The sequence below is a fragment of the Triplophysa rosa genome, linkage group LG7 (assembly GCF_024868665.1).
Source record: "Triplophysa rosa linkage group LG7, Trosa_1v2, whole genome shotgun sequence".
NCBI lineage: Eukaryota > Metazoa > Chordata > Actinopteri > Cypriniformes > Nemacheilidae > Triplophysa > Triplophysa rosa.
This window is the reverse complement of record NC_079896.1, coordinates 24444127-24461964: the sequence shown is the minus strand read 5'-3', so window position 1 is coordinate 24461964 and position 17838 is coordinate 24444127. Positions and strand designations below refer to the sequence as shown.

Here is a 17838-nt window from a genome sequence, read left to right as displayed (position 1 = left end):
ACTTAATCTGTTTGATTATTTTGAGCATTTGGGTTTAAAAAAGGGTTGGTAAAGCGTTGCAAAAAGGTTATGGGTTTGATACCCAAGGAACACACATACTGATAAACTTTGAATGCCAAATATATTTACTTTAAAACAATCTTCTAAAGATGACTTCATTCAAGTCAATGATTGAAACCTCATATGAAGTGAAACCTTCACTTCATACAGCGAATGGCCTTATCACAAATCTATCACATGACTTCCTATGATTTTTGGTTGTGCACTTTGGCTACCTATTATTCACTATTCTGGAGCGTGTCATCTCTTGTACGCCATGCACGTCTGTCTAGAGCAGAACTTTCTTTAAAATCTGACCGCGGGTGCAGAGCGACACGAGGGTAAGAGTAAATGATGACAGAGCTTTCATTTTTAGCTGAACCATTCCTCTGTGTTATGCCAGGCCATGGTGTGACTGCCATACAAACCAGAGAACATGTCTCCTTTTCTTGTTCCACACCCGTACCTGCTCATTATTTTCAGCCCGATTGATATAATGCACAATTTCGAGACAGGACTGCACAGCCTGGCACTTCTGTGCAGTGAGAATTTGGGAAAATTTGTCAACTTTCATTCGACCGAATCTCTGCCGGCCCCACTTTTTGCCGTTCGCCGGCCCGGCAGAGGCCTGGTGTGCATCAGAAACGCTTCTCACAAAGCCATATGAATAGCAAACGGGAACGTTTCTTTCACTTCTTGCGGTGTGACACTAATTTGCTTCCCCTTGCACTTCCAAGGCAATTAGCTTTGAAGCTTTTCAGAAGCTATTCCAGCCCAAGTCGATAGCTAGCGTGGCGAATGAGAATTTAAGCAGGTCCACTGGGGGAGGCTAGATAAACATATCAACAGACGGAAGAAAAGGCAGCGAGAGAAAGGAGTGGAGAAAAGGAGAAAATAAAGAGCAAAAGAAATATAATTACTCCAACTGCTCGCCTGTATGCTTGGCCTTCATTACCGGGCATCAGTTTCATGCTAAATTCACTTCCTAGCAATTTGCCGCCGAGCCAAAGCACAGGCACCAGACAGTGTAAACAAAAACTCTATTGACGGATTGGGCAAAGCGCCATGGCGAGAAACGTGGCGAACGAGCAGAGGGAGCCGAACGAGACTTCAGTGATGTGTTCGGTCGGCGCTAACTTGAATAGTTTTGGTCGGGCTGTGATCTGACTTCTGATTAGCGACAATGCAAACACATGTTGCAGTGGAAACTTGTCAGTTTGACATTGTTATTCGGTATGTAATGACGTTCTGTGCAGCTTGTTAAAGGCGTTACATTCGTTTGAGATTGCTGAAAAGACGTAATTATGTGTTTGTTGTTTTGAATAAAACTAAATCTTCTTTGACTACACACACCAACTTAATATGACAGCGGGGCATTAGGTTTTACTACAGACTCGAGAAAGTGAACTGTGAAAAATGGCTTTGGGATTTGACATTGCAGTCAGGAATCTTTGTTATTGCAAGGTGGATTTGAGATTGTAGTTTTTCCATAATATCATAATATAATATATACACATTAAAAATACATTCACACAAATGCGTGTTTCTCTAGCGGTGCTCTTGCATTTTGGTTTGAAACACCATGGTAAAAGTAAGCACAATAAAGCACACTAACATTTATTCATGATGAAAGCAAATTTGAACTTAAAAGTAAATTTTCGTACATTTCAGGTCACATGCGTTGTGAAAATTGGAACAATTTATTCTTTAACAATTTTTTTGTGATTTGATTTTGTATTTCAACATTTTATTTGTGAAACATCGGAAAAAAAAAACAATAATAGGCTGTCTGGCCTGACCTGGATCTAGTGTGACAACATGCCCCGGCATTGGTTAACATGTGTTTAATGATGTATGACCGAGCAACCACAGCGTAAATATTTAATAGTTTGATTGTGCCTATGAAAAAATGTACTTTCAGCACTAAACATTTTTACTGAAGTTAAGTGCAACCTTGGTCTCCACTATTACTTTGCGATTCAATTTGATATTTGGGCGTACTGGGCCAACTGTAGTTACATGTAGGGAAAAATAAATCATCAATGAAATCCCCAGTGAAATCATTTACTCAAGAAGAAAACTTAAATGACTCAATCAGTGCTCAGATTTATAAGACATTATGTAAATGCCAGCAATGAACATTCACATTTGTCAATGTTAAGCAATATACATTGCTCATCAAATGTCTTACCATAGACTGCATGTCAACAAGTGTCTCATTTATAGTAGACTTCTTTTAAAAGAAATAAAAAAAAACGACTTGACACTTTAATTAAGTTTAGAACCCAACCGAGTCTCCTGAACTATAAAAGAGCAACCGCTGAGCAATAAAAAAACGTCCTCTGGGATACTTTGATGACGAAACAACACATTAAAGATGTATTAAATGGTTAAATATTCTCACAAAAAATCAACGTTGCGTGTCAGAACAAGAAACTCCAACGAGGTAGAAAACAAGCCACAGAAATGCACATATTGAAAACATTTATTGCAGTAGCTGGATATACCTGTAGAGCAGTAACAAGGAGTAACTGTTTAAATATCTATGATGGCAAACATCCCCACAACCCACGAACATACTGCTAAAAGCAACTGACATCACTCTTGTCTTTTCATATTGTTTTTTAGAACCTTTTTTGTACTTTAAATACTGTGTGAAAAGAAAGGTGCTATACAAAATGAATGGCCTCACGTGTTACAAATCAACAGTTTGAAACGCAACGAAAGAAAGTTAAAGTAAGTCGTCGTAAAGCTATTTCGTCTCTTTAAACATGCGCTTTTGTTGTTTGAACTGGCGGCCATACCACTTTAACAAGAAGGGTTAAAAAACGGCCCAAACATTTAAAAGAACAGAACGAAAGGAAAACCTCAGTCTTTAAATTGCGCACATGCTCTTTTAGACCAAGTTCCGTGTTTTTCTTTTATCCGAGTCCGGACAGTATTTTTTTTTTTTACCTGGAATGACTGAGTACATTGGCCTGACAAACATGTATTGTGATTGGTATCCAGTAACTAGGGACTGCTGTATTTTTGTCAGCGTACAACCTCTAGATCGGTACAATACATAGTATACTGTATGTCATGAAGGCACAGACATAAAATTACACTCACTTCTCATTGCATGTTGAAAAACCGTGGGCATACAGGATATTTTATGAATAAAATAATAAAAAAAACAAAAATCAAAGTTTGCAAATACTACTCTCAATTAAAGCACATTTTCAATTAAACGTGTACAATAATGCCATATTTAAATTAGATGATGAGAATTTACAAATATATTGCTGTTGAATTGTTTCCTTTTTTTTGTTGTTGAAGGAAAAGACATCAAGCTTTCCATTTCATGTAAGTAGAAATTGAGCATTTACATCGATAATACAAAATATCTTTGAAAAAATAAGTTTGCCAGGTTCGTCGATTTCGTAAATGCAAAAAACTGGGCAATTGTGCAATGTCGTAACTGACTGACATTACCGTCCACGATTCGCTGATTCGTGATTTCTCCGTCAGAGGGGGTGTGGCTGCGTGTTTGCGTGTATCGTGTGTTTTCGTTCGTTTTTGCTTTTCAGATCCAGGCGGCAGTCCTCTGTTCCAGCAGACAAATGTAAATGACAAAAGCCCGATAAAAACAACGTCTCCTGTACGATGAATGATAAAAGACAACTGTCGTGATCACTGATCTATTCCATGTGATTATTACAAGTACATAAAATCGGTTAGTATTAAGTCCTATTTACAAACACTTCAACGATGACAGACTAAACAAATTTCCACTAACAGAGTTATTAGCACAATGCTTTCTCAAGTGTAAATTCCATTTTTCTTGGATGGTGTAGATTAATATAGTCCCAAAACAGCTCAAAAAACAACCACGTCACAATATTTGTATATATTGGTCAGCCGTAATATTGTTTTTTCAACAACTGTGATACATAGAGCACAGTTCAGTTAATCTCGAACATTTTTTGGCAGTCTCTATCCAAGACGAACTATACAGTGTTTCCTCTGAATGTAAATTTGCAGCAAACCACGGGAGTTTTAGGGCAGCTATGAACTTGCGCAAGAGCACCTCTGCGGAAGGGCCGTCGGCAAGCCGGATTGGCATAGTATACTGTCCTGCATAAGCAATAAAGTCTACGATCTACTCCATACACGAAACTATCACACCGCATTAGCATTGACCTAAGAAAAGGAGGAAAAACAAGAGAAAGGATGGAACCCAATGGACTAAAGCTCTCAAAAGTTGTTCGGGTGATCAGAAAGAGGTGAAGAACGAAAACAAACCCCATTAAAAAGCTTTTAAAGCTGCTGTTCTTTCGGACTGTCGGGGCCGGAGGCGGGCTGGTAGGATTTCAGACTGGCCAATGGGATGTCGGCCATGTGACCGCCGCTGCCAAAATGTCCCTCCGAGCTCCCGAAGGTCTTCCTGTCCCCAAACTGCTCTTGGCTTCCACGCTCGCCCTTCCAGCTGCGGGTAAGGGTGTGGCCGTTGAGCAATCTCTCTTTAGCCCATTCTTTTTGGTTGTTGAAGGAGGAAACGGGCGACTTGGGCGAAGGGTAGGAACTCAGGCTGGGTGGCATCCAGCAGTTGTCGGAGTGGCCCAGCACCAGGCACTCTTGGGTGCACATCTCCGTGGCCTCCACTAGGCCTCTTGGTCCTAGAGGTCCATCTGTGGACACAAAGAGAGACGAATTACTATGAATACAGTGTACAGAGACATAAATAACAAAAAGAAGCACGGATAGTTATGCAGATCTCGAGCCATGCAATCTCAAGCACGCCAAACTTTCGGTTGCATAAGACCCTGAGAGAAAGATAACCGTACAGAATACATTGACTTTGAATCCAATGGAATACATCACTTCCATTCCGCCCACTCCAGGACAAAAAAGAGCACTGTGGGAATCAGTGTGGTATCATCAGCTCAACAGCACTGTCAAATATAATCAAGAAGATAATGAAGACAATCCTCATGGGGTCATTTAGTATTTATAACATGCTGCTCTGTGTATTTATTTAATCGTACTTGGACAAAATAAAGACGGAATGGGAAGAATAGAACTATTCTAGTCTTGGATTTTAAAAAAACAAGCAATTGGGGCTTCATTAAAGTTTCATGCAAGGTTAAGTGTTATTCACTGCGAGCCCTCGGAAGCAAGTCGCCAGAAAACAACAGACAAAAACGGGAGAAAGAAAAATAATAAAAGTTTAGATAAACGTCAACATTTTATTACAGTGGTGTAGGACTGGGTTCTGCATGTAATTTCCATCAGTATTTATAGTGAATGCTTTAGTGACAGTGAAAGTAATATGAACTGAAAGTAATAAGCATTTGATGTGTTACTATGGACACAAAGCAGCATTGTTTTGGTAAACAACGACTAGTGTAGGATCTAGAGTGGCTGTGCCCTGTAAAACAGTACCTATATTTATTTGTATTTCTATTTTCTTTTCTTTAATAAATATAATAAAAAAGAGTAAAATTAGAAAAACTGACTTGAAATCAAAATGACGCCGATTTTTTTTTTGGACATATTTTACATGACATATATATACATATTTGACATATATAACAAAAGTTTTTTGACACATGGTATAGACCGCTTTGTAAACGTAAGCAATGTTGATCCAACGCACCAGAAGAACTTCCTGTTTCAGTTTTTCAACATTACACAAACGTTTGAACAAAATACAACCAACACAACATTTATAACAGAATCAAAATGTTAAATTAATATCTTTAAGATTTCATTATATATCTTATGAAGACCATTTAAAATAGATAAAAATGAAACCGGAATTGCTTCAGGACCATTGTTTACATCTTGGAACGTGGTCTATAAAGGTAACAGAATTTAGATTTACATTATATTAAATATAAAACGATATTTGCAAGTGGTTTCAGAACAACACAAAAATCACATTAAGCGCCTTTAAAATTGCAATCATTTTTTCATTAAAAATAAACAAACACTGGGCCATTGTTTGGATTTCCACCTGAATTTGGCATACCCAATTTCAAATGCACACCATATCCACATACAGTGGTGTAAAACACAAAATGTTGGTGTCATATTCCAGGAAACCCCTCCAAATTTCATAAAACACTGCTGAAAATGATAAACATTATTGTATGTGTTGTCCGTCCTATGAAAAAGACACAAAAATAAAGGCGCTTTTTTTTCTCGAAAGTCTGTTTTTGAAAGTGAATTACTATGAGCCTGAGGGGCCCAGGAACCTGCAGACAATTGTTCTGGATTCCAACAGGGCTCAACAAATAGAGGAAAAGAGATTTTTTTCTCTATCATGTGGTATTCAATTATTATTCTAAACCAACTCAAGTGTCCTTTTTTCGTAATTTCCGCCTGAATTTGGCATACCCAATTTTAAACAGACCCATAACCACATACAGTGGTATAAATGGAATATTTTTTGTGTAATTTCACAGTAAACCTCTCAAAATTGCATGTAACAAGCGAAACTTGGTGTTGAGTTTGCTCGTGGTGAACACAAACATGCTACTTGTGTTTTGGTCCACCTCCCCTGTTGCGCATTGCCATATCTCAGCCTCTGATTCGCCTATTTGGACAAATGAGGGGTCTACATAGAGGTCAGAGTCTTTCGTGTAATATGCATCTCATATGGATAGACAGAGGTTCAGATAGTTTACTGAATTTTTAACTGTCCAAGCTTTAATGTCACGCTGCTGACGCAGCACGTTGATGGGAGACATTGGAAGCGGATATTTAACTTTTAAAACCACGAAAAGAGGTAGGAATGGACTTATTTTGTAGAAAACAACCTAGCGAAAAATGTTATGTAGCATTTGTGGCTAAGTGTAATGGTGGGATGCAGTTATTAGCTTAGATATTCGATGGATGGGTTGTTTGTTTACAAATATCAATTTCATACATAACATAAATCGAACTGGAGATCTATATTCTGTAGAATAAGAGCTTTCATTTGATAAATAACTTGAACATGTTGGACATATTTGAGCGTTATGAAAAATGCTCATGATCATAAACATACATGATTTTATGAAATGGGGATATGATGAATTTCAGCCTAAATAAGGTTTTTTATGTACGATAAATGCCAAAATGGTGCACTTCTCCAGAAACTACAGACTCTAAGCTTTCAAATGATGATTAACAGGTTTGTAAAACAGTTGACCTGTTGGGTTTGATATAGTTTTACTTCAGTCCACGTAAAGATAAATAACAAACAGAGATGGCGATATAGATGCAAAAATTGTCAAATGTCATGTCTGGTGCAGACACGGTGTTACAGTTTGGACTTTTTCTAAACAAAAGCAACTAGTCACTGTGTAGATAAAAAAAACATGATGCATCTTTCTACTCTGATTAAAGTGTAAAAAGCAAACCCGATTCACGCCCTTGCTTTTATACCATTTCACTCGACTATGTCTTGAATTGTTATCACAGACGACTGGCTGCACGGTTCCAACTTCCCAGTACGGCTCTTTAAAGGCTTCTCACTTCCACCAGCTGTTGAGTGATAAAAAATTGGGCCTACAGTTGATTTGAAGTGAGCTTGAATTGCTAAATATAAAGTGTAATGAGATTAACTCGGCCACCTCGTCTCTTCAGAGAAGAGCGCTGCTTCAGACAGCGGTGTTCAGCGAGAGACTGAATATCCGTATGTCATTCACATCTGTAACCAAAACAATCAAATCAGACGCCTTACGAACAAAAACCCGCATTAAACGCGCCGTTGTGATCTGCGCTCGAGCGAAACGCTTTGATACCGTAACATAATAATGTTCTGGTGAAAACACTTTTTTTAACAGCGCACTGTGAATCTCGGACACACTGCATCTATTATTCATCCGTTTGGTGTAATGCAATACTGTTCGGAACAGGGGCGTTTCAATTCCAATTTAGCATCTAATTTCCACCTTAACGACTAAGATGTCTAACGTTTCCTGTGTTGAACAAAAGCTTTGAAATGGGAGGGCAGGAATCTATTGTTTTTTAAACTGTGTGAATTGTTGATATGAAAGACAGCCACATGCTGTAGCCGAACGAAGCCGATGAATAAATAAAACCGGGCGTTTGATGAAGGAACGAAAGCCAGAGCGCCATGTCGCTGCATAATTGGTGTGATGAGCCATAAACGGGCTGCCAGATCTACCGCGGGAAATGAAAGAGTCGCCAAAGCGAGCGATATTTATGGCATAGAACATTTGAGTATTATCAGCTAACATCAGCATAATCCGAACACAGCAAGATGAAACACAAATAAGACACTTTGTCCTTGTCTTGAATTTGGTTCTCTTTGCAAATTCACTCAAAGAATCCGATTCCCCAAAAATGTATATGATGTATACATGCTCTAATATACTTTGCAATAAAAACAACATGGCACTATCAAAACATTCCTCTGTATATATGTAATACACATTTTCAAAGGCTTGCTGTTTGGTGAGTCATTAATCCTTCCAAACGATTCAGTGAATCTTTCAGTGATTCATTTCAAAATAAGCGGCTCATGAGATTCATTCATTCGTGAATCAGTCCAACCCTCAAACTAATCTATTCTCAACATGGCGGCTCCATTTGTCTCTTGTCCTGAGACTAATAACATGGGCCATTTGGTGCTCCAATGTCCCATAAGCCGGCGTTACATTGGCCCTCATCCCTCATCGAGACTAAAGTTCCATCTGAGCTCCTGAACGAAAGGCCGTAATCAATATTTCCATCACTTTCGCGTGTTTGTGTGTGTGTGTGTGAACGTAATATAAATAATGCCAGGAAGTCAGATTTACCTTCATAATGCGTGAGAGGAATATGAATCAATCCTCCGACAACCAGCAAACAATAATGAATCATATACCTGCTGATATTAAGAGAATGTTGTCGCATTTCTCTCGAGACGCACATTATACTGCTGCCATTTATAGAACCCAGCCCTCTTTTAACATGAATTTAAATATTTATCCCCAGAGGGAGCGCTGTCAATGCTGTGTGTTATCATGGGAAAATAAACAGTTTGAATTAAAGAGCAGAAGCCATGTACATGTTTTTTCCCCCTGCACTTACGCTCTTATTTCACCGTGTTACCGGTCCTGAAGAGCGGTTTGATATTTTGGTGGGTTGTTGCTGTAATTTTCAGGCTCCCGCAGGTGTTCACCGTTTTTTTAATCTTCCAGATGGATTCAAAAAGCTCGAGTTGCTCCGTCTTACAGTCCTTTAATAAGAACACGTTGCCACCACTTCAGAAAGCTTGAGGAGCAGCACTCGTACCATGTGTCTCGCTACGGATGGCTGTTCTTACAACACCACCAGAGCCTCAGTCTTGTGAACCAATACACAGACCATTGGCATAAAGTTGGATCAACATTGCCGCTTTTTCTTTTTTTCTAAGCCTCAAGACATACGCATATGATGTAATCAGGATTGTATTTCATTGACCAGGTCACTATGGATTAATAAGAACATTTTCTAATCCGTTCTATCGGTTTACATTTCCAAACATTCCTGTTGCCATTGTTTGTAATAATCCAGTGAGATTTTTGTATGCACAGGGACAACAGCCGGTACTTCACATGGAGATCTGGGCTCGCCGACATCAAAAAACTGGAACATGCTGAATGCAGAAGACATGTGAGAATGTTCCCAAGACACTTGAAGAACTCTACTGTACACAGTAGAAGTACACACAACATACAGAAATGCACTTTAAGTATATCATGTTCTTCTTGAAAAACTTGAAAACACGACCGCTAAAACCTGAGCACCCTGACTCCTTGAAATTATACAAAGCCAGTGATATAAATTTCAGGTTACCCATTGGAGAAAGATGTTAATAGTTCTGTGGACAATATGCATCAGATGGTCCATGAATGATGGTGGGCTATCTAACACTGTGGCTCAGATCCTGTCTACTGCCTAGGAAGATGCCTTTGAAGTCCTTCTCAATCACTCCTCACAAGAGCACGGCATTAAGGGACTGACATGAGGAAGCATCAGGGATGATTAGAGACTGAATCACGGTGACATGAAAATGAATTTCACAAATGAGATGGGAAAGAGAGAGGGTCGAGCGAGAGGGCGTGGCCGTATGAACCTGTGGCGCATTTTCTCCAGTGTATTATGTGTGTGAAAGGTTTCAAACTGCAGTAACTTTATGGTAAATTTGAAAGGGTATCCTGATTTCTGACAGCGGACCCTTGCGCACCACAGGAAAAGGAGAACAGGATAAAAAGGAGCCAAAACATTCTTCACAGACGAAAACAATTTCACCCTCAAACTCTACAGAGGAAATTCATTTCCTGCACTTAAAAGAGCTCCTCTTTCAAGTGCTTCCTGTTCAAAAGAGCGCACGCCTGAGGTTTCTGAACGAGTCTTTCGAAAAAAGCGCAGTGTTGGATAACTGTGATAATAGTTAAACCATATTTAAGATATTTTCAAATATAAACATTCCCATATGAAAGGAAAATCACAGATGGGATCCCTTTAATATCGCAATATTTTCTCCTAGACATCAATGAGGTTAAAGGGAGAGCAAATGGAAACTTTTGCTTAAATTTTTACAAATATCGAGGTCTCAACAATTTCAGAAAATGAGCTCAGATTTGGCAAATCTGTAATCAAAAGTCAATATTATTGAAGATCTCAATATGGACTCGAACATTTCTCGTCACATTTAAACAATCCAGGTTATTTACCGCTATGTTCATTTTGCATTTTCATCAAAACAGCTCACTCCAAGACTGTAAAGAAAAAGTGCCATCGCTTCTAATAAAAGCACACCTCTTCTCGCCAGCTAGCGCAGTTTGAGGTATCATTCACGTCCGTGGCACAGAGCGTTAATGGTTTGCGTAAATCCCCAGCTCAGAGTAATATTAATAGCATCAAAATGACTGAATTTGAGTCCGCTTCAAAATAGCATAAAAGTCATTTTACATTGACCATCGCATGTGCGGTTCAGGCCGGGAAATGTTAGGTCATGGCGGTAATATCAATTCTCAGGCAGCCCCTTCAATCAATGCATTTCAAAGCTATTTTCCAGTTTCCTTTGTCTTAATGATATCATTTCAATCGCAGAGTGAGATTGATCGCGCTGAACGACCCTCTGCTCCAGCCATGTTAACTAAATTACTCTTGCTCTGTTCTCTTTCCATTTGGTTCCTTCATTTGTGATTTTCCATTCCGTTGACGGGGTTGCAACTTCCATTAACATGCAAATTGGCGCTCCATGAGACCCGTCTCAACCGGATGCCCGTATTGGCACCAGTGTCCATTGTGCATCAAACTGTGATGAGAACTTGCTGTCTTGGGTCGTGCGAAACAAAGACTAGCAAAAACTAACTTAAAGCGGTCCACCTGAGAAAGTTCATCTGGATTGTTTGGGGATAATTGTATTTTTAATGGGTTAAGGATATGGAAATCTAAATCCACCAATTCACTTTTTTCAAAAAAATATTCAAAAGTGCATTCTACAAATAAAAAATAAAAAACGTTTTGGAAATTACTTTTTTGCTGCCTTTCTTATAGCTGAATGTTCTGGCAAGGGCTCACGAGACTGTATATTTGTCATGCATACATACAGTATGCATGCAAATATTGCCGAAAATGCAAACACAAAACACAAAACACAAGCATGTTTTGACAATTTAATCATAGCAGATTCTGAAGACAGACTCAGCTTTAATAAAAATATTACAAACCTTTAAGCTGTTTGTTTTGTAACGTTAAATAACACTGGATATTTAATTAAACCATATATGTTATTATTATTATTTTTTTAATAATTTACTATATGTTAAATTCAGAAGCCTTAATATATGACATTATATCCTCCTGAGGTAAACTTAAAGCAAAGCTAATTCTGGAAAAAAGTGTCACATTTTAAAGATAATAAACACAAAATTCCATTTTTAAAAAGAAATTATAGCCATTACACCTATTTATACTCTACACAATAATTCTGACAGCAATAAGGCAGACCACAGTACAAAACAGCTTTATTGTATGATGAATAAAATCTGACTCACTGTACGGCCTAAAATTCGCTCTTTTAATGCCATTTGAAAAAAGCAATTGTTAAAAAAATCTTTCCTCTCAGCTCCATGCACGGACAAAGACTTCAAAGACTTGCACAATCAAAGATTCCTGCTTTCCTTCCATAGTTTTCCCAGTGCCGTTACTTTGACGTCAAGGTTACGGCATTCCAAGGTGAACCCAATCAGAAATGAAAGGACAGCGAACGCTCCAGCCACACTTAGATTAAAAAGGGAACGCTAAAGCGGAGCTGGATCATTAGGAAACATATTCTTTCCCGTGACCGCCCTTTCTTTTTTCTCTAAACATCATGTTTACAAATAAGCGGAGTGACTGATGCGTTCTTTCGTGAATAACGAACGGCCTCCTGCTGTAAGTCGACTCTGTCGCCCTTGTGAAAAAGTTATTGCTGTTTAGCATCTCTGGTCATTATTTCTATACACTTTCATTTACTGTCCACTAGTGGTCAGGCAATCGCATGTGTTGACTGCGGCAGAAAGCTTGCGCTGCCACTCATGGGCACACACAGGAGCCATGAGAATATCATCTCACCTGTTTATCGTTGAGTTGGACATCTCAGCAAGCAGTTTCTTTTTGTCAGAGTTGTTATAGATGAATGATAAAGAGTTAAATTTCACATTAACAAAGACACATTTTGAGAAATGTGTCAGTGGTTTTGTTTGTACAATGTAAGTCAACGGGGGCAATGATACCAACGTTCTTCGTCTTTTGTGTTCTTCAGAAGAATGTTAGGTTTGGAATGATGTGAAGGTACGAATTAACATTTCGGGTGAACTGTCAATTTAAAGAGATAAGTGTTATCACTATTCTAAGTGAATGGACTAATATCCTATATGCCGAGCCATATCTTCAGACTAAAATTTCACAGAAATCCACCAAGAAAACATCTTAAACCCGCTAATTTAAACCTAGCAACCACCCAGAAGACCTGTTGCAACATGCAAAAATACACCCTAGCAACGCTTTGTGCTAAAATCTAGTTCCACAGTACATTGTTTACAATCGTTGTGTTTGTTTTTGTGTAAACTGCTCGTTCTCTTTATCCATGATTGGCTCCGTCACAGTCCTCAGCCTCCATCGCCGTGACACCCTGTCGTCTAGGTGCTGGGTTGCGGTGATGCCTTGCCCTAGTTTGGGTAGCTTTGGTTTGCTGTATGGCCTTTCGGCTTGACCTGGAGTCGCTCTGACGACTGCACCTGTCACACCAGCATCACCATGGCACCCATCAACACGGCACATGTCACCTTGCGCGATAATCAAAGGCTGGGCTGCAGGATGCTGGAAAGAAATCAAAGTAGGTTTGTGTCTGTGTGTGTGCAGCCGGCTATATAACAGGAGCGAGAAAATGCTGTCCTATCTTTGAGAAAAAACAAGGCTTTTTATAAGACCATGTAGCTAACCAGTCTATATTTTACATACTCGTGGGTCACTGGCGTAACTCTTTATTTCGGTCGAGTCTAAAATACATGAAAAATCTTCTAAATCAAGGTCACTGTGATAAAACCAAAATGCAAAATACATTTTGACAATTGTGACAAAAATGTGCATACAGAGACCCTATGTGTGTCTCATCAAAACATTCAACATTTCGATTTTTTAAAACAGTTTTTCTTACTAGTTCACGAGTCAATTAAATATCTGCCCAGAAGTCTAAAGGTGTGGAAATGCATTTTGACTTTTATAGGATCATTTTGAAAACGTCAGTGACATTGTTGCTGCAATTGCTCGTGTTTGAAATAATTATTGCATTCTAGTAAAAGTTGGCTTAGATATCTCATCGCAGCTCCAGATGAATTATTGCATGACTAACTAACAAAAATATTTAACGCGAAAAGAATATATTATTGTGAGAATCTATTATGACATCTTTTCTTCCCTAGTTTGCATGACCTTTCTCTATTTCTGTTGTGTGAAAAAGAAAAATGAAATAGTCAAGTACAACATGAAAAAGTGTTAGAACATGAATTATGTTTTATGCTTACTTGGCAAAATCAAAAGAACACACAAAAAACACTAAACTTAAATATAACAACACATTTATAACTTCCATTTTTTTGGTTCTTGCATGTCTTGTGACTATTTATCATATTTTTTATGGCATCTGAAAACCAATTTAAAGATTTAAATATAATAGAATTTAGCTCTCTTATGGGTTTATTTTGGCCTTTGCGTGCTCAAAATATGAATAAAGAAACCTAATAAAAACATCCTGGTTGTCGCCAAAAAGTCTAATACTGTAGAGCTGTTAGCATCCATTACCATGTCCATCTCAATGGAATAGAGAAAAATAAAATAATTTTCTCCATTTAAGAGCCCTTATTTGGTCATAATACACTTCCGAATGTCTGTTGATTGGAAAATATGCTTCTTACCCTCGTAATACTATTGTTGTGAAATCTACCAATAGGGAATAAAAGCCAAAGCTAACCATCCAAATTCCATCACCCTGGTTACCACACAATGGGCCTCATTATCGAATCACAAGCAGATCGAAAATCTCTATTAAACATTTGTAAAACTAATTGTAAACTGTCACAATCCATCCAATGAAACGATTTAATAGTGTTTATGCTTTAACAAACTATTTACAAAAAAATCCCTTTGCTTGTGCGGTAATGAATTAAAAAACAGAAGTAAACACTAGAACTCGAATCACACAAGCCCAACAGATGTAACAGTTGACAGAAACTATACAGACTGTATTGAAGTGAACAGACAGCGCTCACTCTTTCGCTCAAAATAAAAATGTTCCTGCAGATCCATTGGTAGATCATTGTGAGTGATCTGAAGTGGGTTTGGTCCCTTTAAGGAAAACCTTTGAATGCACTCAAAGTTGTTTTAGATAAACGTATCTGCCAAATGCATTAATGTATGTAACACAGACACACTTTAAATCGAGCCATGCAGTGTTCAGATTGGGGTAACACACATACATACATACAAGAAAATGCATATAAGCGATATTCTGATTACCTTTTGATTACCGTTAATTGACTCTTATTGTACAGTAGTAATGGACCATCATGCATTTTCAGTTTGATTTACTGTGCTGTGGGAATGCTCTTACAGAATGCACTAATAATCAACTTGATTGAAATAAGCTACTTCATGAGGTTCAGAGGCCAGTGTTGAGACAGCTAATCGAAACTCTGGTTTGCCAAGTCACAAGAAACTCATAATTTAAAACTACAGTCAACCCACGCATCTAAAAGACAAGCTACACATAGTAAACTACTTTGATGCACAAAGTAAGACGTCAGTATGTTTTGATTTATCAAATGAAGTTATGATATAATCATATATAAATTCTAACTTCTGAATTCAATAAAATTGAGTTTTATAATTATACGTAGCATGAGTGAAAGGAGACTTTTTTCTAGATCTATACAAATACTTTACATTCAGAACGAGTGAATTGTCCCTTTAGGGAAAGACTAAATGAAAACAGCGGGTTTATTTCCCAAATCCTTCTGAACACACAAGGGCAAACCAGTGTCACCCAGCTTCCTAAAACAGCGATATAAAAAATAATTTCATTATTCTAAATGAACTAAAAGCAGAGCTTTATGTCGGGGCAGCAGGTCCACCCCCAGCTTTTGTCCGAAGACACAATCGTTGCTTCTGTCAGGACGGAAGAAACCTCGAGTGCTCACGTACCCTCTGCCTCCGTCTGCCAACCCAGCCCATTAGCAGAGCACCGGCTGGCACACGCCCATCCAGCAAGAACAAATGGTCCCTGCGATTGTGCCAACATTACGTCAGGCTCTATAAAAGTGATTCTCAGGGTGACCCCGCGAGCTTTCTCAAGGCCATTGCTATCGGAGATTGAGAGCAGTCGATAGACGTGCCTTTGAGGCAATGACAACCAGATGACACTGCTCAGAATGCAAAGGGGAGGTTGAGCTAATGCTACACGCTTACAGACACTACAGCACACACATCAAGAGGACAATGTGCCCTTATACCACTGTACTTTAATGTACAGAATAATGTAACGGCTGCGTGGTTATCACTTAACAGATTAGTTCACTAGAAAAATGTTATCTCGCTGGTTCTCGTGACGAAATAACTTGAGAACACATGGGAATCATTGGGATTTGAGGTTACCGACATGTCACCCCATTTAAATGTAAGGCATGTTTTGGTATCAATTTCATTAAATGACTCAACATATTAATTGTTTTCTTAGACAAACCAAAATAATTTGTTCATTTTTTTAAGTCAATGCATTTGTTTGGGTTACTTTTCTGATGGATATAATGTCTGCTTGAATTGAATTTAATACAATTAATATACAATAAGATATTATTATTAATTAACATTCATATAAATTAAATATGAAAAAATTGTTATAGCGTATTACTAGCCACTAGCTAGAACGATAAACAAAAACACAGACCGAAAGTCATCTTCGGGCCAGGCGCGTGCGATTCATAAAACCGTCTATAAAGTAATGGATATTTTTATTAAAAATCAGTTGACGAAAGTAAGTCATATATACAGTATCTGGGATGGCATGAGGTATAATTAACTGTATAAAATTAAGTAAATATTGTCTAAAATTAGTGATATATGCAAAGCTGAAGCAATCTGTTCTTCTGTTCGGGCACAAACCTCTCTGTGACAGCTTTATCTATCTGGAAAAAGCGGTTTGGGTGATGACGTGATGTAAGAGTTCTGCCAGAGCGCCTGTTATCAGAGTCCTGAGCACAGCATCTCTGTACGTTATACTGTACGCCAGCAGAAAGACATTACAGAGAAAAGGAGAAGCTAAAGTGTTCTGGGTTAAGCAAGGACACAAAAGAGCGTAAGGAGAAGCAAGAGGAGATGCAAAATTATAAATGTAAAATTAAGATTTACATACTATTCACATACTGTAAATGTATTGTAGTATTCAATATTTACACGTAAAAAATAATGCTGCCCTAAATTTTTTGTTCATTTTCCTAGTAATGATTTGCTTTAAAGAAGTTCACCTAAAAATGAAAATTCTGACATGTACTCACCCTCTTGTCATTTCAGACCTTAATGACTTTCTTTCTTCTGCAGAACACAAAAGAAGATATTTTGAAGAATGTTGGTAACCGATGAACAGCGGCAGCACCCATTCACCTCAATGGGTGCCACTTATCAACATTCTTCAAAATATCTTCTTTTGTGTTCTGTAGAAGTTTGAAATGACAAGAGGGTGGGTAAATGATGACGGAATTTTTATTTTTGGGTGAACTATCACTTTAACTTCAGCAGATCTGTATCTGTAAAGGGTTTATGGCTAATACATACCACAATTTTACATTAATACAACAAGAAGCTTGTATTCCCAAACACTCAAAAGTCACCTGGGAAGTATGTACTGTGAAAAAACAACAATAATACAATGTGACACACATGGATCAAATAAAGTCACTGCAGAGTGCTTATTTATAGAGAGAGAGAGAGAGAGAGAGAGAGAGAGAGAGAGAGAGAGAGAGTAAAGACTTCAAATGCTCAAGCCCAGGTAATCATTTCGAATGCATTAGTCCCTCCATCTCTACAGAAACACCATGCACCTTACAAGAAATATTTCCCTCTAAATTAAATCAAATCACTCTGGATTTTCATTTTTTTATCGTTCCAACTCAAAGACAAGCAAAGTGCTGTGAAGTCAACGCCGAAGCCCAAATGAAAGGCTCTGGATCATTTCGCAGTCGGCAAAGGTAATTATCCATCTGGCCGAGCAGGCCATTCTCATGCATGAATTGCGTATAA

General features: G+C 38.2%; 1 protein-coding gene across 4 annotated transcripts in view; it reads right to left on the bottom strand.

Annotated features, from left to right (window-relative positions):
- Window positions 1-2455: 2455 nt before the first annotated feature.
- Window positions 2456-17838, bottom strand: part of LOC130556482 (protocadherin-9) — a 221181-nt gene continuing 205798 nt past the window's right edge. For 2 of the 4 annotated variants that reach the window (XM_057337531.1, XM_057337534.1), the window contains exon 5: window positions 2456-4709. In XM_057337531.1, coding sequence (XP_057193514.1) covers window positions 4339-4709 — 371 coding nt within the window. In that variant the 3' untranslated portion in view covers window positions 2456-4338. The remainder of the gene's footprint in view (window positions 4710-17838) is intronic. The other 2 variants (XM_057337532.1, XM_057337535.1) reach the window with 2 other exon arrangements.